The sequence below is a fragment of the Fundulus heteroclitus genome, chromosome 5 (genome assembly GCF_011125445.2).
Source record: "Fundulus heteroclitus isolate FHET01 chromosome 5, MU-UCD_Fhet_4.1, whole genome shotgun sequence".
In the NCBI taxonomy this organism is placed as follows: domain Eukaryota; kingdom Metazoa; phylum Chordata; class Actinopteri; order Cyprinodontiformes; family Fundulidae; genus Fundulus; species Fundulus heteroclitus.
The window spans coordinates 39,568,258-39,589,827 of record NC_046365.1 but is presented as its reverse complement, the minus strand read 5'-3'; the positions used below and the strand labels follow the sequence as shown (position 1 = coordinate 39,589,827).

Here is a 21,570-nt window from a genome sequence, read left to right as displayed (position 1 = left end):
GCGTGGCTGAACGGGTTGAACATCAAGTCAAAGTATCGGCAGCTGTTTGTCTGCCTGCTGTCTTTCTCCCACTAACTAAGACTTCTTGATGGCATCATCTCCAGCAGTAATCTGCTCTACCATCACGCCTTCACTGAGACAGCTGTGTGTCTCCTTCATTAGCGTCCTTCATTGAGGAAAAAAAACATCCATTCTTAATGAGACTGGCTGTAATGGAGTCATCAGCCTGACGTTGTGCTCTTTAGCAACCGTAATGGTGGCTTAGGGGAGCGGGCGTTAAGACTTTACGTAGAAGTTTTGTGCTTTTAGATGCCGTTTTCTTCAGACTCTCTCTGATGCTGACGCGGCGCATGTATAAAAAAGGAAAGACGGACGATGGGATCCTGTGTCATTTTAGGTCTGCTGAGATTCGTCGTCTCATTTCCTCTCATACTGATTAATTAATGTTTTTTATGGGATCTTACATTTATTCCAAAAGCTTCAGCTCTCCCACTTTGATGTTTTACTGCTTCCTGGTCTCTGCGTTTCTGCGTTTTCTCTTGCTTTTGAATAAAAATTAGTTTAGATTTTTATTCTTCATCCAGAAATTTCCAGCTCTAATCTTTCTCTCCTAGATGTGTTGATTTTTGTGGTACCCGTTTTTCCTACCCAGCTAAGCTCTGCTAAGGTTGAAATTTTATCTCGCCAATCTCATTATCAGCATTTGAATGTATATCCTGCTCCGCAGCGTAAATCTCCATTAAAGCCCTCCTTCTCTGTAGCACGTCAAGCTAGGGCCAGCAAGAAACCGTAAGTCTACTTTCTCAATATACGGGAGCAGTTTCCCTCAAGATGGCAATTAATTGCATCCCAGAGCCCCGTGTTATTTAAGAAGATGTACCCAGAGAAGGCCACGGATTACCAGCCAGTGCTGAAGTTTGGATGGTGCAGCCAGGAGGCCGTCCTCCTCGTGCCGAGGCCACGGCGGCAGACCGACAGAAGGCAAGGGGAACGTTTAGCATCATCAAACCGCCTCTGATTTTTCTCCCGTTTCTTGGCTGCCTCTTGAGCTCTGCTAATTAAACTGACTGCTCTGTTCAGCTCTGCCCCGTGTCACAGTAGCGCAGCGACACCCAAGCGACGATTAACTATACAGTCGCTCTGATCCAGCTCTTAGGGGCCGACACTGGGTTTGATCCGCTGCTTCAGATTTTCTTAGTCCTACAACGGGCACAAAATCAATTGTATGCACTTTGTTTTGGGTTAAACAATTAAATGTCGCAAACACTAAGCATTAAAAGGAAAGAAAAACTGCCGCAGGTTCCATTTAATAGAGGTAGCATGTGTAAATCGAGCAAAAAAAAAAAAAGGAGCAATTATGATATTATCTCCATTTTTACATCAAAGGATTAAAGTAATTAAGACAAGATGCTTTTTTTTCAATCCAAAAAGGGGGAGTTTCCGCTTTGATGCATGAAAGTGTTTTTATTTTTCCAGTATTTGAGAATCGCTGGTCAGAGTTCATTAGGAGAAAGCTGGAATATTTTAATCAGTGATCACTAGTAAATCTGTATAAACGAGGAAACTACGTGAGCAAAGTCAGGTTGTACGATTGGAACATTTGCTTATATATGATCCAGTAAATATTTTAGGATTCTTTGATTTTACTTATTTTCATTATGGACTGGTATGCAACACTTGGGGGGAGGGGTGGTGTTCCCATTAGAAACACTTAATCAAGCTTAAAAGGGCTGTATAGCTTTTAAATCTTACCAAGTTTGTAGACCAATAAGTCAATAAAAACTATATATTTCAATAAGATGGTATAAAATCCCATTCTGCTAGAAACATTTTTTTTTGTTACAAATGTTTGTCTGGTAAACTGTCTGGTTTTATTGAAGTTATGTTATTTGCAGTGTTTTTTAAAACTGAATTGCGCCCTTTAAGTATTCATTTTCCCCTGAAAAGAAATACTTGTTGTGTGTGTCAATACATTTGTTACTTCAAGGCTGGACTATTGTAATTCTTTACTATCAGGAAGTCCACAAATGCAGCTCAAAGTCTTCAGCTGATCCAAAATGCTGCAGCAAGAGTTCTGATGAAAATCAACAAGAGGGATCATATTTCTCCAATTTTAGCTTTCCTTCATTGGCTTCCTGTTAAATCAAGATCAGAATTTTAAATTCTTCTTATAACATATAAAGCCCTTAATAATCAAGCTCCATCATATATCAGAGCTCTGATTACCCTGTATGTTCCTAACAGAGCACTTCGCTCTCAGACTGCAGGTCTGCTGGTGGTTCCTAGAGTCTCTAAAAGTAGAATGGGAGGCAGATCCTTTAGCTATCAGGCTCCTCTCCTGTGGAACCAACTCCCAGTTTTGGTCCGTGAGGCAGACACCCCGTCTACTTTTAAGACTAATCTTAAAACTTTCCCTTTTGACAAAGCTTCTGGTTAGAGTGGCTCATGTTACCCTGAGCTACCTCTATAGTTATGCTGCTATAGGCTTAGGCTGCTGGAGGACATCAGGGTCTATTTCTCTCACTCTACTGAGTTCTCCTACTGCTCTCCAATTTAAATTGTTTGTTGTTATTCCAGCTTTTCTCTCACTCTACTGATTTCTCCTACTGCTCTCCAATTTAAATTTGTTGTTATTCCAGCTTTTAACTTTGTTCTGTCATTTTTCTCTTCATAGAAGGTACACCTGATCTGGCGTTCTGTTAGCTGTGACATCATCCAGGGGAGGCAGATCATCCTCTATTACCATCTAACATAGAAAGTACTCCTGGATCAATGTGAGCTTCTGTGCTTTCTGTGTCTCTGCTCTGTCTTCTCTAAGCCCCAGTGGGTGGAGGCAGATGAGCGTTCACACTGAGCCTGGTTCTGGTTCTGCTGGAGGTTCTCCTCCCTGTTAAAGGGGAGTTTTCCTCTCCACTGTCGCTTCATGCATGCTCAGTATGAGGGATTGCTGCAAAGCCATCAACAATGCAGACGACTGTCCACTGTGGCTCTACGCTCTTTCAGGAGGAGTGAATGCTGCTTGGAGAGACTTGATGCAACCTGCTGGGTTTCCTTAGAGAGGAAACTTTCTGATCATAACGCGGTTATTATTAATTAATAAACACCTATATCTTCCGTGGTCTTGGTGGGGTCTCTTGGCGAGTGATGGTGCGGGACATCATCAACCTGGAAGATCTGATGGAGTCTGACTTTGTAAAGAGCCTTGAGATGAACTGTGTTGTGAATTTCCGTTATATAAATAAAATTGAATTGAATTGTTTCTGCATTTCTCCTTCTGCTGCAGGAAGTGACGGGGCGGCAGCAGGAGATTAACAGGCTGCTGCAGAACAAGACAACAGAGGAGGAGGGCAGCGCTTTAATGAAGGAGCTGGCAACTCTGCGTCAACAACTGGACGAGAGGAATCAGCAACTTGAGGTCTGTGGGACAGATTTACCGTGGCAGCGAGGACCCCCGGGACAAAGTCTCTGTTCAGAGTGTCACTGAATGCAACATGTCCCCTGAGCCTCAAGGCCCCTGAATCATTTAGAGGACAGTGAGGATCGTCTCAGCCTTCCTTCTGTCCACTGGCAGCACAGAATACTTAGCAGCAGCAGAAAGTCTCGCTGTGATCGGAAAAAAAGTAACCAAAGGAAAGCAGGATTTTAACTTGCGTATAAATATTTGATGCTTCCTTCAGTTGGGGAAATTGAAAAGCATGTGTGCTATGATGTGGCTTCTACCTAATTATGCTTCGACGGGACGCGGTTATGATTAATTAATAAAGACCTGGATCTTCCGTGGTCTTGGTGGGGTCTCTTGGCGAGCGATGGTGCGGGACATCATCAAAGGCTACCTGGGTTGAGTCTAATGGGTCTGGTTGCAAACACCTTTCTCATTATAAGCTGTCATTAAAGCTGACAGACTGGCCCTTGTACCCACATGAGCTGAGCTCCTGCAGCACGTCTCGGCCCATACCAACCCACACCTGGTCACGAGGGTCCAGTCATACAGCACGGATGACCTTGGCTAATCAGCAGCCCATGCAGGGGCCTCCTGCAGGAAAGCCGCTCGGCTGTTTATGTATTCATTTCAGCCTCAGCCCCATGGGCTGCTGCTCCTTTTCTACCTCTGCAGGGTTTCTTCTCTCAGCTTGAACTGCTACTTTTTTCCCCTCCTTTTTTGCTTTTGTCACTATTGTTTATTTGGCCCCGCTGACCCACTGCTCACCTGCACATACGCGCAAAAACCTAACACACACGTCCGTGTTTTTATGTAGGAAACGAAGACGGCGCTTGGAAAAAGGGAAGAGGAGGAGCGGCGGGTGGTGCGCGCTCTGGAGGAGGAGAAAGAGGGATTAGCGTCCCGCTGCGCTGCCCTGAGCGCTGACCTGCAGGAGAAGCAGAGGCAGGCCGACAGTCAGCGAGAGGAGAGGGAAGCCGCCCAGGCCAGATTAAAGGTCTGAAACGCGGGGACAAATCCTTTCAGAAACACGCAAACCTTGAACTCTGTGGTCCCGCAGACCCGTTGCTCCTCAGCTTGTGAATATAGCAGGATCCTTTTTATCAAAGTATAGACATAAATATGCAGGGAACACATTCAAATAGTAGAAAAATATTCATCAACATGGAGGAGACGGTTTCTCCTCAGTTTCAAGTAAAGAAAGAAAGAAAAGATTGAGTCAAACACAAAAAATCTCATGAAGTTTTAGGCCTGCTTTGAGTCTTTAGTTTTTACTAGTTATTTTTTTCTTCTTCATCCCAAATAATTCTATTCAATTAAATTTATTTATAAATTTTTTAAAAATAAAAATTATATACATTTTTATTTATATAGCGCCAATTCATGAAACATGTCATCTCAAGGCACTTTACAAAGTCAAGTTCAATCATATTATACAGATTGGGTCAGATTATACAGATTGGACAAAAATTTCCTATATAAGGGAACCAGTTGATTGCATCAAAGTCCCGACAAGCAGCATTCACTCCTGGGGAAGCGTAGAGCCACAGGGAGAGTCGTCTGCATTGTCTTTGCAGCAATCCCTCATACTGAGCAAGCATGAAGTGACAGTGGAAAGAAAAACTCCCCTTTATCGGGAAGGAAAAACCTCCAGCAGAACCAGAACCAGAACCAGGCTCAGTATGAACGGTCATCTGCCTCGACCGACTGGGGTTACAGAAGACAGAACAGAGACACAACAAGAGAGACAAAAAGGCACAGAAGCACACATTGATCTAGTAATCTGTTCTACATTAGATGGTAGTAGCCGGTGAGCCGTCTTCTCTGGATGATGTCACAGTTAACAGAACGCCAGACCAGGTGTACCTACTATGAAGAAAAAAGAGAGAGAGCAAAAAGTTAAAAGCTGAAATGATGACAGTCATTTCAATGTAATGCAATCCAAAACTGGAGAACAGTAGAAATCAGAAATCAATTTAAGTTATCTTAAATACTATTTACCTGGTAAAACCTAAACCAATTTAAAAGCACCACTGCACGTTGTTGGCTTTGGTGTAAGCTAACTCTTTTAACATAAAGTTCGATCTGGTCAAGAATTACAACTAAATCCACCGACTAATGGACATCCATCATAAACGGTTGAAACCAGACCAACAACGTATAAAATGACACAACCTGTCTGTTTCCCTCACTTTCTGAAATTAGATCAAAGTAATTTTTTCAGTTTTTGGTCTGTTAGAAATCAGAATAATGACAGAAAACTATATAGACATTTTTAAAGTCTGTGTTTGTGTCCACTGGGGTTACCATGGTGTTAAACAACTTTAAATAGCCCATGTGATGTCATAACATTGTAAGCTTCTGATTGGTTAATTTCCTCCATTTGCATTAAGTTTGGCACACCAGTGGATGTATACGTGCACACTGTGAAATGCACCATTCACCTGTTTTAACAACCTTTATGTGAGTATAAATAAACGTTTAGCCCTCATATCGTTCAGTAGATAACTTCCTTCACCTATAAAGAAATCTTTTTTTTGGAAAAACTTCCAACCAGCTGCAAAAAGTGTTTGAAGCTGGTTAGAGTGTTACTGTCTGCTGCCTCTACCGACATGGGCTAAAACGTCGCTTAGAAGGTGGGAGCTGAAGCCATTGACACAAAAGCAACCGAAAAAATTAGTTTAAAGTTTGCAAATGTGCTGAGGGACAAACTTTCTGGAGACGTGTCTCGTGGTCTGATAAAAGTTGAAGTGTTTGCCCATAATGATCATTCTTACATTTGGAGGAAAGACCCTCCCTGTTGTGAAGTACGGAGGTGGCAGCATCATGCTGAGGTGCTTTGCTGCAAGAGTCGCGGATGCACCTCACAAATTAGGTGGCAACATGAGAAAAGAGCATTGTTTGGATTATTGAAGTTGAATTTTGAATCTTCCTAATGAACAATGACCACAAGCCTGTCAGGAACTCAGCTACAACAGAGGGGACCCAAGTCCTAGAGAGCCTCTGTGCTGCAACGTTAAGATGCATCCCTGCTCCAACACCCATGAGTTCCCCTGTAGTTGACTTAAGGACAACAAAGTCAGAGTTTTGGATGTTTTGGAGTAACCACTCCGTCCGATATAGAAAATGTGTGTTCAGAGCAGAACGGGCTGTGAGCAAGATGGCCGTCCAGCCTGACCCAGTTCTACCAGTTCTGTCTGGAGGAACGGGCCAAAATCCAGGAAACTTTAGCTGGAAGCTTGATGAAGGATTCCCAAATCATTTGACCAATGTCATATGTTTTAAAAGGCAATTCTGCCAAATAATAAGAAAATTATAATATGATAATATGAATGTGAAGAAAGTGTAAAAAATAAATAAATAACAGTGTTGATATCTTGAATTTTGCCAGCATTAAATAATATTTTTATTAGTTTAATCATTCAGCAATAGTTCTGGCTTAGGACCAGAGGCACTAATATGGTTTGACAAAATATGATGTAAGACGATAAACAGTTATGCTTTTAATTCATAACCAACCAAAGAAATCTTTAATGTACCCTCCTGACACTCGCACGAACCCTGAATGCGGCGAGCTTATGTAATGGATCAAATTATTGGTTTTTAGTGAAACGATTAGATTACTAAATTGGAGAATAAAGTTTTTAAAAAATGACTTTTGATCCGTTCTGCCAGGATCTGGAGAAAGAGGTCCAAAACGCCTGGCAGGAGCTGCCTAAGCTGCAGGCGCACAGCGCTGCTCTGGCTGCACAGCTTTCCTCCAAACAGACGGAGTTTGCTGCACAACAAGAGCAACTCCATCAAATACGGTGAGTTCAATCAGCTGAAAAACTGTCCCTGATGTCGTGATCCGCAGCGCTGCTACAGACAGCTTAATGGGTAATTGTATCAGGTAAAGGAAGTGTGGAGTAAACAGAGGATATATGCCTCTCATTGCTGTGAGGTTTGGGGGGGGGGACACACATTTCTTCATGTCTGGCTCACCTAAAGCCATTTGATAAGCCCTGCATAGTGGATGTGCTTTAAAGGAGGGAAGAAGGGAAACAGGGCAGGCTTTCGCTAAGCTTTAGTCGATATTATAGAAACTGACAGAACTGTAGAAGCTTTAATGGTAATCTCTGTCTTTTTTTTTTTTCTTTTACTGCTTCTCAGTTTTAATGCCAGAGGCACCCTGACATGTCAGTCACCCCAGAACGGCAGATTTTGATCTTTGTATGTCTTTTGGTGACCTCATTAGCATCCAGAATGATTTTAATGCTCATCAGTGTTGCTGCTGTAGAAAAACAAAACAAAACAAAAAAACCAAGGATTGTTTATATAAAGCAGGAAGTATCTCCACTCATTGCCTCGTTTTTCCCAACAGGTCAAAACAATGCAGCCTCTGGGTAGTTAGTGTATTATAAAGTACGTCGTAGTTCAGTTAAAACCACGTCTGCTTATCAAATTTGTGTTGGTTTAGTCTGAAATATATTTCATATTGTTGATAGTTATTAAACAGGAAACCAATGTTGAGTATAAGTAAAAGCTTTTAACTCAATAAGATGGTTTAATTTAAAAAGCGTGATCTGTATTTCCAGCCTGAAGAAGGAAACAAAAATCAACAGAATCGTTTCAAAGACACGCCTGTCAGAGGTTTGACTGCCTGTAACGTCGTGTTCGTGTTTGCAGGCGGGACTTCGCTGAAGTGCAGACTCTCTACAGACAAAGCACGGAGCACGCAGCAGAGCAGAGCCGCCTGATCGAGCAGCTGGAGGGACTCAACCTGGACACTCAGAGAGTCCTGAGGAACCAGGAGGAGGCTCACACTGCCGACACCTCGTCCTATCAAAGGGTACTGCCACAACGCTCAGAGCGCCTTCAGAGCACATGTGGCTCTCTTTGAGCATTTCAGTGGAACCTCTAAATACCGATACATCTACACATGAATTATCCAGGTATAGTTTGTGCTTAAATGTCCTGAGCATCAACATTTCCCTGCATAATAACACGTGGGATCGCCGTGGCAAACTACGAGCCGTTTTGCTAGCGTTGGACATGGCCGATGCAAAACGATTAAAGATGGAGACCATCTTCTTCTTTACTGTCACAGATTTTACCCTACAGTGTAAACGTTTTCCACATCCTTCATCTCTCATTCTAACAGGCTGGTGTCTCAGAGAAGCACTTTTCTGTATTTTTTACAAGCAATGCCTCTAGCTAACGGGTATTGTAAAGCAATACTGCCTCTATTAAGCTGAAAATGACTGATTCTGAGTACTGTGCCTGTTTTGGGGGAAAGGTTCGAACAGGTTGGTCTTCTATCCTTTCATTTTGATGGCTAAATTGTTTCTACATATAAAATGTTTGTTAAACAGCCTGTTTAAAAACAAAAAAAAAGTATTCAGAGGCTCCACTGAATACCCACTCATTAAGTCAGCTTTGATGAATTCAGGTGCTGTTGTTGGGAGTATTCTGGAAAAAGCGAAGAGGCCAGAAATATAAATGAATTAGTGAATCAGTTAATACAAAGAATATTAAATACATATCTTTATGCAACCGTTTGACTCCATTGCTTTGATTTACCCAATTGGACTGTCGAAGGTTCAGCATGCTGGATTTTGGCTGCAGATTATTGTAATTGCAAACTGTCCAGCAGACAGGTCCTGTCCTCACTGCAAGAACAAAACTATCCATCCATCCATCCATCCATCCATCCATCCATCCATCCATCCATCCATCCATCCATCCATCCATCCATCCATCCATTTTCCAACACGTCTATCCCTTGTGGGGTCATGAGGGGTGCTGGTGCCTATCACCTTGTCGCCAGTCTGTCGCAGGAAAACAGAACTAAAAACGTGTAAAAAAAAAAAAAAAAAGTTTGAAATTAGTGTATTTGTCCTGTATTTGAGCAGGTAAATAAGATTTTCTGCCAATGGAATTAGTATTTTTACCCCTAAAATAAGCCAATTAGATATACTGCACTTGAAATAAGATCATAGAGATGAGTTGTTCCTATTTTAAGTGTAAAAATCTTTTAGATAATCTGATTTACCTGCTCAAATCAAGAACACATACACTACATACACTAATTTCAAGAAAATCTTTACCTACTTGAAGTCCGCAGTGCTGAAATCCACCTCTTAACCACTACACTTCAAAAAGGGAACTAACAGTAAGTACAATTTTCTTGGAATGAGTGTATTTTCCCTGATTTGAACAGCTAAATAAGACTATTTGCCAATCAGATGATTATTTTTACCCCTAAAATAAGATTATTAACTGTTCTGCACTTGAAATAAGATGATAAAGATGAATTGTTCCTACTTTAAGTGCAACAATCTTATTCTATTGGCAAATAGTCTTATTTACCTGCTCAAATCAAGGAAAAACTACAAACATTTCAAGGAAATTTTACTTACTTTGAGTTCCCTTTTTGCAGTGTAGCTGCCTGGCTGCCAACTTTAATCGACTTTTCTACACTGCATGAAAAGTGAGATTTTCGTCCCCGTAAACTACCGCAGATCTCCCTCATTTTCGGCAGTTAACGACAATTTGCAACCCGTGCTTGTCGCCGTTTTCAGTGCCACAAATTGTCGGAACCGGACTCTGACGTATGTGGAGAGCGATCAGCTGCACTAATGGCCCTAATTAGCATATGAATGCAGCGAACCCGCGCGGCTGGCCAGGTCTGGCTTGAATAACCTACTCAGTATTGGCTGAACCACTATTTTTAAATAAGTAAAATCGCTCCTGATTGGCAGCAAAAACCACACGTGGCCAGGGCAGGCCAGAATGTTCTTACTGAGTATTGGATGGAACCATTATTTTCAAACTAGTAAAATCACTCGTGATTGGTTGGTTGGTTGATTTAGTTATATATATATATATATATAGATATATATATATTATATATAGTATATATATATATATATATTATATATATCTACTCTATATATATATGATATATATATATATAATATCTATATATATTATATAGATAATATATATATATATATATACTATTATGCTGTATATTCATGTTATCTTATGTAGGCTACTACACTATCATTAGGCTACCTTCAAGGACATGAATGAATTTATACAGGAAAATTAACATTTGCCAGGAAGATGTTTTATGCAAAGAAAGAGCTTTATTAAAAAAAAAAAAACACACCACACACACAACTATATACAACGCGAGGATCTTCCCACACATGCGTATCCAAAAAACTACAACTCCGTGAACTGTCCGTTTGCCTCCTCGGGGTTGTAGGCAACTGCTGGCGGCGTTCTTTCCGAGGGAGGTCCGATGTGCAGACGCCTGCTGTGCGTGGCTCTGTACTTCGGCGTCGCCTCTAACCGGGACTGCAGCTTCACACAGGGTTCAGAGAGATCCGGCCTACGAAATGACGGCGGTACAATCCATCCAGAGACCCCGCCAACGACGCCATCTTCCTCGTCAGACATGAGGTCGACGGTGGCGGACATCCAGAGTTCCACTTCCTCATCAGCTAGCACGCTCTGCCTCGATTCCTGCAGCTGTAAAAAACAAAACAATGAATCAGTATTATGCGATGGGATGCACTGCGTATGGACACAACACATCTATCAATGCACCTGAAAAATAGTCACCAAATAAAGTCTTACCCTCTTTCTTCTCGCTCGACTCCGAGCTGAATTCTTGGCAGCTTCCGCCCGCATTGAGTTCTCTGGCTGCGTATATATGAAGCTCCTGCGTACCGTCTCGTAATACGTCTTACAGGCGGCTGGAAAACAAATAAATGAGAGTGGTATGAATAAAAACCAAACGCAAGTCACAGTAACATTAAAAACAAGGGAGAAACAGTAAAACAAGTCCCTTACACACAATGTCGTCTTTATCAATATAGTGTAAATCGAGGCTTGCAGTTATTGCTCCGAGCAGATAGGAGGTAACTGCCTCATTATGAGGCGTGCTTAGTCTGTGAAAACAAAATGTACAGTTATGATCGGTATCTATCCGTATCTATTTCCTTTTATCGCAGAATGAAAGCATATTCTTTAAATCTTACCCTTGCGCCGGTTCATAGCGCCTGCAATTTGTCTCCGAGTTGTGAAGACGGCGTACTGTAAATCACAAAAAATACACCCTTAGCTTTGGGTTATGGCTAGGCTACTTTTAGCTTAGCTAGCAGTCAAATATATTCTTACCGCAAGCTTTTGTGCATCCGTCTTCTCTTGATGGAGTTAGTCTCTCCAGCACAGTTCTTCGACTGCAGAGCCGCCATCTTGTCCTCTATGGACAGCAACCTGGAGTTTACCGAATTCTGCAGTTGAGTGAACCTCTCATTCATGTCGGCAGTATGTTGAGTAAGCTGACGAGACAGTCCACTGATAGCAATCAGCAGTTTCTTCTCGTCAGTCTGCGGACTGGCTGAAAGTTGTGGATCGCGTCCTAGAGGAGTTGAACGCGAGACGTTGTCCGGCATACCAGTAAAATCCAAACACAGTAAAGTCGTTGTCTTCTTCTTCTTCTTCTTCTTCTTCTTTTTCTTCTTCTTTAGGATTTAACGACAGCTTGCATCCATAGTTGTTGCATTACTGCCATCTATTGGATCCTAATATATATCCTTCAAATCCTTATGATCCCAGAATAAAAAAAAAAAACGAAAAATCTTTGTACATCCCTTTTCTATACTTAATAATGCAGATAATGAATCACTACAAATTATTATTTTATTTATATTTGTATCCTCCACCCATTCTAAAGCTAATATTATAGCACATAATTCTACCGCATATATACTAAAATAATTAGATGTTCTTTTTGAAATATTAATTTTTAATTCAGGAATCACTACAGCTACACTAGTTGCTTCATTTTTTGGATTTTTCGAACCATCAGTATAAATTTGCAAATAATCATTATATTTAATCTGTATTTGATTGTAAAATTCTTGGCAGATATCTATTATATTTCTTGTCTTAATATTTAATAATGATCTATCTATATTAATATATTTCCATATCCATGTAGGTCTCAAAGCCCACAATACTGTTGGACTGAATTCTTTGTTATATACATTAAATGTTTTTGCTCTATCATCCCCAATCCATCCAAAACTATTAAATTGACCCTTTCGTCTTTCCCAACAACTTTCTAATACTTTCATAACTGGATGATCTTCATTATGTCCTTTTAAATTTATCCAGTAATTAACCATTATCTGTTGCCTTCTGATACATAATGGCATTTCTCCTGATTCTATTTGTAAAGCACATACTGGAGTTGATTTAACTGCCCCTAAACAAATTCTCAATGCTCTAGCTTGAATAACGTAAAATTTTTTTAACCTACTTAGCCGCTGAACCATATACCACACTCCCATAATCTATTCTTGACCTAATTAGTGACACATACACATTTTTATGCGATTCAAAACTTGCACCCCATGTTAACCCTGCTTTCATTTGAGCGTTTTAATGGAATACTGGGAAAGTTTAATCACAACAATAGGACAATTGAAGTCCAGATTATGAGGCAATTTCAGCAGAGCCAACAGCTTCATATGCCATGGACATGTGAATATGGTGCAGAATTTGCCAGTATTTTAGGAAGACAAATGGTTGGGACTTTGTCATGCAATGACACAGCTGATATGCTTTATGTGAAGCACAGTGTTTTGGTGTCAGCAGAACGAAAGCCAATAGAAGTTTGGGGCTTGCAGGGAACAGACACGTCATACCCAGCATAATTTCTGCCAGTTGAGCGCATTGCTGGGAGATGTGTAGTTAATACATCCTCTGTGCATTTAAGTAAGACCAAAAAAAAGGTCACTGTAGTCATGCCACTATGCACAGTAGTTGAGCTCTAGGAGACTGTGATCTCTGCAGACCTCTCATTCTGATTCTAATGTTTGCATGGAATGCACATTTTACCTTGCTGATTCTGATTCACATTTTACCAACTGATTCTGATTAAAACAAATTTTTGAAATAAATTATTTTGTGTATTTTTTTTACATAACATTTGCCATTGCTAATGGCATACACAGTAATCTAGCATACTTTAATTAAATAAATCAATTCAAGGTAAAATGTAAGAGTCTATATTTAGGTTATATAGAGCCTGATCTATTTGTACCAGAGATTTTCTTACCTTTTAGAGAAATGTCACTTGGGGTAAACTCCCCCTGCAACCCTGATTTACATTTGTTTAGCTCACAGCATTTTCATTTACATGTTAAAGCCTCCCCTAGAATTAGGAGGAGGGGGGGTCATGGGGGGACAACTCCCAAGGTAGGCCCACGTCAATTTCTGACAATTCACGGCAGTTTTCGGTGTTGCCTGCAAATTGCCGTGAACAGCCGTTAACCTGAACTTCCACGACAATCTACAGTGCCGCATAGTGACGAAAATCTCACTTTTCATGCAGTGCTACGTCCTCCTTGAAATGCTGCGCTCGTTTAGCAGAAGATGTCATTTGTAGATTTTATCTTGTGTATCTGTTATTACCAGGAGTGAAATACAGCGCGGCTGTCTTCATGGCCCGTAATAAGTGTGTTTGCTGTGACTGGCTGACCTTCGTCTGCCATCTCCCTGTTTGTTGACAGCTGTACAAGGAGCTGAGTCAGTGCTACCAGGCCCTCGTGTCTAGTGAGACCAAACTCCGTCAGAGTCACCAGGAGCTCAGCGCCCAGACGGTGAAGAAAGACGAGCAGATCTCTGAACTCCAAGCTCAGCTGCAGAGACAACAGGAACAAATCCAGCTTCTGCAGCAGCCCGCTCAGCACGCAGCTCCCTCACCCAACAGACAGACCAACTTTAAGGTAAGCTTGCCGCAGGTCGTCGTCTCCCACGCAAACGTGGGATATTTTCAGTTTTATCTCCGTCTTTCTGTTTTTGCAGCGTTCTAAATGACCTGATAAACAGATTTTACTGTGATTTGCAGCCAGTTTAGCTCTGGCTGGTGCCTGAACGTCATCAGCTGCATGTAGGCGGATTTACACGCAGCAACTGACCCGGCCCACCGTGGCCTGTAGTGGTGGTCTGTAACTGTTTGATATTGCACTAGCTCACCCTTGATCTATCCGTTTCTCTTCGCGCTAGCTGCTGTCTTTTATGTCAGCTTTCTGATCCTCTCTCCCTCTCAGGCCTCGGCACGCGCGGACTCTCTGATTTACCTACTTTATCAATCTTCTTTATCTCCCACCACTCAAGCAACTTTAAGTCCGTCTAACACACTCAGGTCGGAAAAAGAGAGCCAGAAAAGGAGGTGAATGGAGCTGATTTAATTGGAGGCCAGTAATGTTCTTGAAGATGATGTTAGAGTTACAATTCTGCGTCTGTCAGTCAGCGGGAGTTTGACTTCAGTTCAGTGCCTTTGAACAGTCCCCCCAAGGCGATCGAGACCTTTAATAGCATTTAATGATGTGGTGATCGGTGTACTCGGACCACACACCTGGCTTAGAAAAGCAGCACTGGGGTTACGCTTTGACAGTTTGGGAGGGTTTCTTCTGCTCCAGCTGAAATGTCTGCAGAGCATTTCCAGCCCCACAAAGACGCCGCTTCCACCTGCGCTGTCATAGTGCACTGCAAAAACGGAGCTAAAAATAAGTTACATTTTCTTAAAATGAGCGTATCTGTCCTTGATTGGAGCAGCTAAATAAGATGATCTGCCAAAGGAATGAGATTTTTGCACTTAAAATAGGAACAAGTCATCTCTACCTTCTTATTTCAAGTGCAGTATATCTAATTATCTTATTTTAGGGGTCAAAATACTAATTTCATTGGCAAATAATATTATTTACCTGCTCAGATCAAGGACAAAAACACAAATTTTAAGAACATTTTACTTATTTTTAGATCTGTTTTTGCAGTGTGATAGATAGATAGATAGATAGATAGATAGATAGATATCTTTATTGTAATTTTGTATGCACAAAGTGCGTACAGAATGAAATTTCGTTTGCATACAGCTTGAAAAGAATCACTCTAGAAATCACTCTAAAAATCACAGTAGATTTCAGTATTTTTCAGGATAAAGCTGCAGCAGCGATTTATGTAAACAATTGAGATGAAAAACAATGTAACACTGTAAGCAATAGTCTATTTGTTGCTACTATCAGCTCAGTGATGAAGATCAGAATAGTGATATGTGTACACCTTATTTATTTATTGTTAATTTGGGTTTGAAGATTTGAACAAAAATGTAAAACGGGGATGTCAAGAATCTACAATTTCAAACCCGATGCCGACAGCCAGGAAATTATTCGATACTCGATACCATTTTAGATACTGCAGGCACAAAAAAAGTGAGATAATTAAAGGCATAAAAATATTATATTAACATTTAAAACCTTTTTCAATCTCAACATGGAATGTGTTTTCTTAGCAGAATCACTGATGCTAGTTTAATAAGTGTGCTAATAAATGCTAAATAAATAACCCAAATTAACACAGGCCTAGCAGCATGCTAGCCACAGCTAATCACAATATTAATGCGGATCACCGGTCACACTAATATCAGTAATATGTTTAATGTGTTAAATTAAATTATGAACGGGAACTTTAATTTATTAATCTGTTGGTTTTCATCGGGAAGGCCAGGGTGTGTCGCTCCTTGAGATGTTTGACCAAGTTTGTTGTGCTGCTTGACTTCGTTGACGCCACTTTAAAGCACTTTTGCACACAATCCGCTCAAGATCTTTGGGTTTTCCTTTTTTGTTTGCCTCATATGCAAAATATTTAGTATCGATACCATGAGAAAATAGTATTGTATCCGGATACAACGTTTGAGTATCGATACTTTTCATAGTATCGATATTTTAGACTACCCTAATATAAAATAAACACCACCATGTTTGAGAGTCTGGGTGTCTTGTTTTTTCTAAATGCTGTTAGTTTTTCACCTGTTGCAGCAGGTCGTACACCTTTTGTCTTGAGGATCATTAAAATTTTAGGAAATATAAGACGGTCTTGCATTTGTGAGAAATGGCACTCGCTGTAGTTCTTAACTTAAGTCTTTACTTCTCACCTATTTACTTCATGTGTATAACAAAGAAGCAAGCGGAAAAATATTAATGTTGGAATCAGGAATCCTTTTAAGAAAATTAGCCAAGAAACAACTGCAGCATTTAAACCATGGTCCCAGTGACAAACGGTGTGCTGGACTGCAGATTCTGATAGTTTACGTAATTTACAGAATTATAAGCAGGGTTATGGTAAAGGCTGCATAAATAGTTTATTAAACGCTGCAGGAAGCAGCAGTTTGCATAAAAAAGTCTCCTAATCTCCTCTAACTTGATTCAGTTTGAACAGCATCCTATCTCAGCTTAAGATAACATTTTCCAGGAGTCTTGCAATATCTCTTCCTCCACAGACAGTAATTATTTAATTTGATCATCGGTTGATATTTTCTGAAATTGCTGCCCCCAGACTGTGGAAGTCAAAAGATATCAGCTCAAATGTTAAGTGAGTTACAATCACCGTATCTCACTTAACCCGGTTAATTAAACCAGCAGTAAAGTCTAAATGCTTCATTTAGTCAGTAATTAAATACAGTTCTGCAGCGTTCCCTCAGTAATTAATACTACAGTACATTTAGAGCAGATGCAGATAGTGCTGTGTGTGTGGATGTGTGTTTGAGTGGTGGGTAAGTTTTATATGTATGTGGTTAATACTCCAGATATCCACTGTGGCTAATTCAGCGGTAGCCTTGAACTTAGCTTAATAACAGCTCAAACACTAAACTAAATATTTCACAGGAAACTTTGTTTTTTTTTTAGCAGTTAAAAGTAATTCAGCTTTAGCCCATATTCTTAAACATGAAGGGCTGCACAGTAATGAGCTGCTTTGAATTGCTTCACTGCTGTACCTTGGAAAAGTATTTATACCCTTTGGATGTTTTCAGATTTTGTCATTTCAAAACCACAAACTTCCGTGTCTTTTGCTGGGGTTTTATGTGACTGAGCAATTCCCAATTGTGATGTGGTTTCAAAGCTGACAAGTATGACGTGTATATACTATATTTATCCAGCCACCTTAATTTGATACCTCCAAATAAAGTCTAGTGCAACTGTTGGTCTTCAGAAAGCTTCAAAATGGCTTTAGATTCCTTATATATATAATTAAATCTCTGTGAAAATAGGCTGTTTATACCACAATGATGCATGGTGGTGGGAGCATCTTGCTGTGGGAATGCTTTTCTTCTTCGTGAATAAGGAAGTAATTTTTTCTCCCAGTGTCCTGTCTAGCAATGTGGCAATAGGAATTGATGTCTCAATGCCAAATAGAGCTCGACAGATTTTGCTTTTACAAGTGGAGCAAACAGCTTTCGCCATAGTGCTCCGCTTGATTTGTGCTTGTAAATAGCTTTATTATGATTCCTGCAAGGAGAATTTCAAATTATATGGACATGACAATGGGAGAGTAAAGGAAGAACAAAAAGTGAAAGAAAAGAAAAAAAAGAGTAGAGGTGAAAGAAAGAGGAGATAAAAGGGAGAGAATGATAAAACCTTCTTTGTCTGCTCCATCACCTGGAAAGAGACACAAAAAGAACAGCACAACCAACAGACATAAAGCAACAGATACACTCGAATAACACCTAGATGCCATTGCTAAATCATATACATTATTATGTAAGCTGACATGTGTAATGTGATATTTGAAAAAAGAAAGTGAAAGAACATAAATAAATAAATAAATAAATTATAAGATTACTGTATATAAGTGAACACTTAATACCTGGGACCCAGATAAGGCTTTTCCCTCTTGGAATCAGATATATTTTGCGGGGTTTTTTTGTTTGTTTTTTTGTTTTTTTTCACTCGCTCTTGGACCATTCGGCATTGTTTCACCTGGAGACGCTAATAGCCGTTAGTCACATCCTTGTTTTAACCCCTGCTGTGCATGTGCAGTACGTACTTCCGTTAAAATCATAAACACCAAAGGCTTTATTTACTAACAAACTGAGCAAAAACAAAACATAAAACACCAAAATAACAACTAATATGTCAGCACAATGTTAATCTTTCATAAAAACTTTGTATGGAACCAGAGTGACCTTCTGACGTTATAAATTTAAAAAGTCAAGTAACCTGGCTATGCAGCTTTAAAATGTTCACCATCCAACCTGTTTTCATTTATTTGGTCTTCAGTAATAATTTTCATCTCTACAGTTTTTATCATTTAGTAACAACAAATGCATAGTTTATAATTGTGGGCTAGAAATGAATAAAAGTGGTTTAGACATGTAGCTGTAACTGTTTTACTCACATTAAACGAGAACCCATCAGGTATGCCAGGGTAGAACATTCAGTCAGGAAGGCTTTCCGTCTCCCTCTCTGTAATTTCACTGACAGATTGTATGCATGCCGGTCTGGGTCTACACGGGCGCCTCTTTCACTAAAGGTGCGCCTGTCTGAGCACATAATCGCAGATTCTTTAACAACATGCCTGCGAACACCTGTTAAATTTCCAATGCTCAGGTTGTTAGGGCAGATTCCATTTTAATTTTAAATGTTTTTGGTGAGAGTTACATTGGAGGTGATCAAAGTGGTGATCACAACAGGAGCATAGACGGGAGACGCAGCGCTCATTTAAATACGCACCAGAGCGACTGCTTTGAACACCCCTCCCGCAGAAAAATGGGCTGAGGAGGAGGATGGGAGAGGGGAGAGACGCCCATTGTGGATCATATTTACATGCTCTTCACAGATACTAACTTTCTTTTGTTTTTATTTGTACTCTTTGCAGACTGTACCAACAGCTAAATGTACGTTACGACAAACGCCGATGTGTACACAGATTAGCGGGTCATGGCTACAAGTGGGAGTCACCAAAAATAGAAATGAACTTTTCCTAATTACAACTGTCTCTCGAACTGCTTCAAGGTATTAACAGTTTTCTGATGTTTGGCTGCTAACAGACCCGAGCACTGAGTAAAAACTAACATCAGAATCCATTACAGAACTTTTTGGATGTAACACCAGGCTGAATGGCGGGTGTGTTGGTAATCAGGCGGGCAGTGGTTCAGCTCTGTCTGATACGCTCATCATCTCTGGAACAGGAAAATGAAACCAGGCGTGTTCGCTCAGAAAACCGTATTTAAAGTAAACCGAAGAACTACATGAGCGTGTGAAACCATTAGTGAAACGTTAAAAATGTTATTATTGTTTTAACGAAAAATGAATGAAGCTGTACCATACTTTGATTTAGCGTTACACCATAACGATTTTGACCAGCATGTGCTAATTTAAAGGTTAAAACAGATTCATTATTATAAATATGTGCTAAAATATTTAAAGAATTGCCCTTTTAATAAATAAAAAAAAAAACAGGTTCCTTTTTTTAAAAGTACAATCAGTGGCGACTGGTGATGAAACATTTAGGGGAACCTACGAGAGGTCTGAAATTACCACACAGCAATAAACTACTTGAACATTGAAAATACATCCACAGTCACTTGGCTGCTGCTGGATTTTTAACTCTGGTCGGTCCGTTGTAAATTCCTTTCTCCGCTTTCTTTCCTCCAGCGAAAGCTTCGTGAAATGAAACATTCTTTATCAGCGCCATTCTCTCCTGTTTTGTTGTCGTTCTACTTTCTTCTTACCTTGCTTCATCTTGCTATGATGTGGTCTTCATATTGTCGGCTCCCATTGTGTAACAACTTTAATAACAAAACTTTATTGAACACTTTTGAACCATTTCTTCTGTAAACAGTGCGCTTTGTGGTCTTGAACCATTCAGACAGCTGCATGATGCCGGTCGCATTTAATATTAGCATCAACAGCCACCCCAAAAAATTTGGATTTCAGCAAAAAATCTGAATTGAGCTTCAATACCTACAGTGCGGACGTAACCTGAGTAACCAATTAGAGATCAGCATGAAGTCACATGGAAGCCAAAAGGTTACAAAGATACAAACACAGCCCACACAATTAAAAAATATGACTTGCACAAAGAAAAATAACCTCAGATAAACCAAAAATAGAATAGGGATGCTGAGAAATCAGGTCAGATAAATTTTATCAGAGACCAGATGTTCTGATTACTTTTTATTTCATAATTTTATTTTTACAGCATTTACAGTTTTTTGTAATTTTTTTATTTTGCTATTTTGATGAGCGTTGTGGCTGACGCCCCATATTTATGAGCTGAGTACCAGTCACATATACAGAAGAAAATCAGTGGAGTTTAAGAACATTTATGCATCCAAGCGTGTGCTACCATTTTCTGGTTTTTACTAAACTACACAAAGCGTCTCGGACAGCATCTCATTTGTTGATGTAGACAGAAAAAAATGTTAATTAATACCTTTAATTAACCAGCAGAAAGTCTAAATGACATGTACAGATCAAAGGTAACAGCTAATCCGGGGGAAATATGGCCGATTTCAGTCGCAGTTGAATGTTTCTTTATTGTTTTTGATCCCAAAAACACCTGACAAAATTGGTTCTTATTCCCGTTATACAGGTGAAACCAATATAAAAAGACAACCATTGTCTTTTATCTGCTCCTACCTTATATTATTATTGTTGTTGTTAATAATAATAATTCCTTCTCAGTAGTTATTTTATTATTTTTGGTGTAGGGTTAAAGGTACACCAGGTAAAAACAGGTTAAAAAAAATTCACAGTCCCCTCAGACAGGTCACCTACGTTTTTAGTGTTTGTTTTAATCATCATTAACATCATCCTTAGAATTTATGAAGCCTTGCTAAAAAGAATCAGCAAGTTGCTGTTTTAAACTTCTTACTTTTGCAAAAGGCTGGTTTGACATGCATTATTAATATCTCTCTGCAGTAGATGCCCACCACTGTGTTCAGTAGAGCTGCCTAACCGTGACCATCTGACTCCAGCTGCCTGTCGCCTCTTTATAGGAACCATCAGCGGATTTGCACTAGAGGATTTAAGGTTTTTAAATCGCTTATGTTGTCACAGTATCAAATGGGCTAAATAGTTATTTCACTGCTCAGACGCCACATTTGGTAGGGTGTATGTTTTAAGCGCCCATGCAGTCAATTTCTGCCTTCACCATTTGGACACATTCTCTCCACCTGTGATCTCCACACTTGATGTGGATTTTAGTGACCGAGATGGTGAAGCTTACAAAGTGGTGGGAAAATTGTGACGATGGGAAGCAAAGACGAGTATAGAAAATGGGGATTA

At 40.0% G+C, this 21,570-nt stretch overlaps 1 protein-coding gene and 1 long non-coding RNA gene across 3 annotated transcripts in view; one reads left to right on the top strand and one right to left on the bottom strand.

The window, feature by feature from the left end:
• Nucleotides 1-21,570, top strand: part of cntln (centlein, centrosomal protein) — a 152,410-nt gene that overhangs the window by 16,382 nt on the left and 114,458 nt on the right. The window contains exons 4-8 of the mRNA XM_036137579.1: nt 3,284-3,415; nt 4,257-4,436; nt 7,115-7,248; nt 8,108-8,270; nt 14,014-14,229. Coding sequence (XP_035993472.1) covers nt 3,284-3,415; nt 4,257-4,436; nt 7,115-7,248; nt 8,108-8,270; nt 14,014-14,229 — 825 coding nt within the window. The remainder of the gene's footprint in view (nt 1-3,283; nt 3,416-4,256; nt 4,437-7,114; nt 7,249-8,107; nt 8,271-14,013; nt 14,230-21,570) is intronic.
• Nucleotides 10,854-12,120, bottom strand: LOC110367398. Of its 2 annotated transcripts, none has more exons than XR_004931122.1 (5): nt 11,612-12,120; nt 11,473-11,527; nt 11,285-11,382; nt 11,069-11,176; nt 10,854-10,960 (listed from the first exon to the last, which is right to left on the bottom strand). It is a non-coding gene; the product is annotated as an uncharacterized LOC110367398 (long non-coding RNA). The 2 variants fall into 2 exon arrangements; XR_004931121.1 differs by having other exon boundaries at nt 11,069-11,187; nt 11,612-12,118.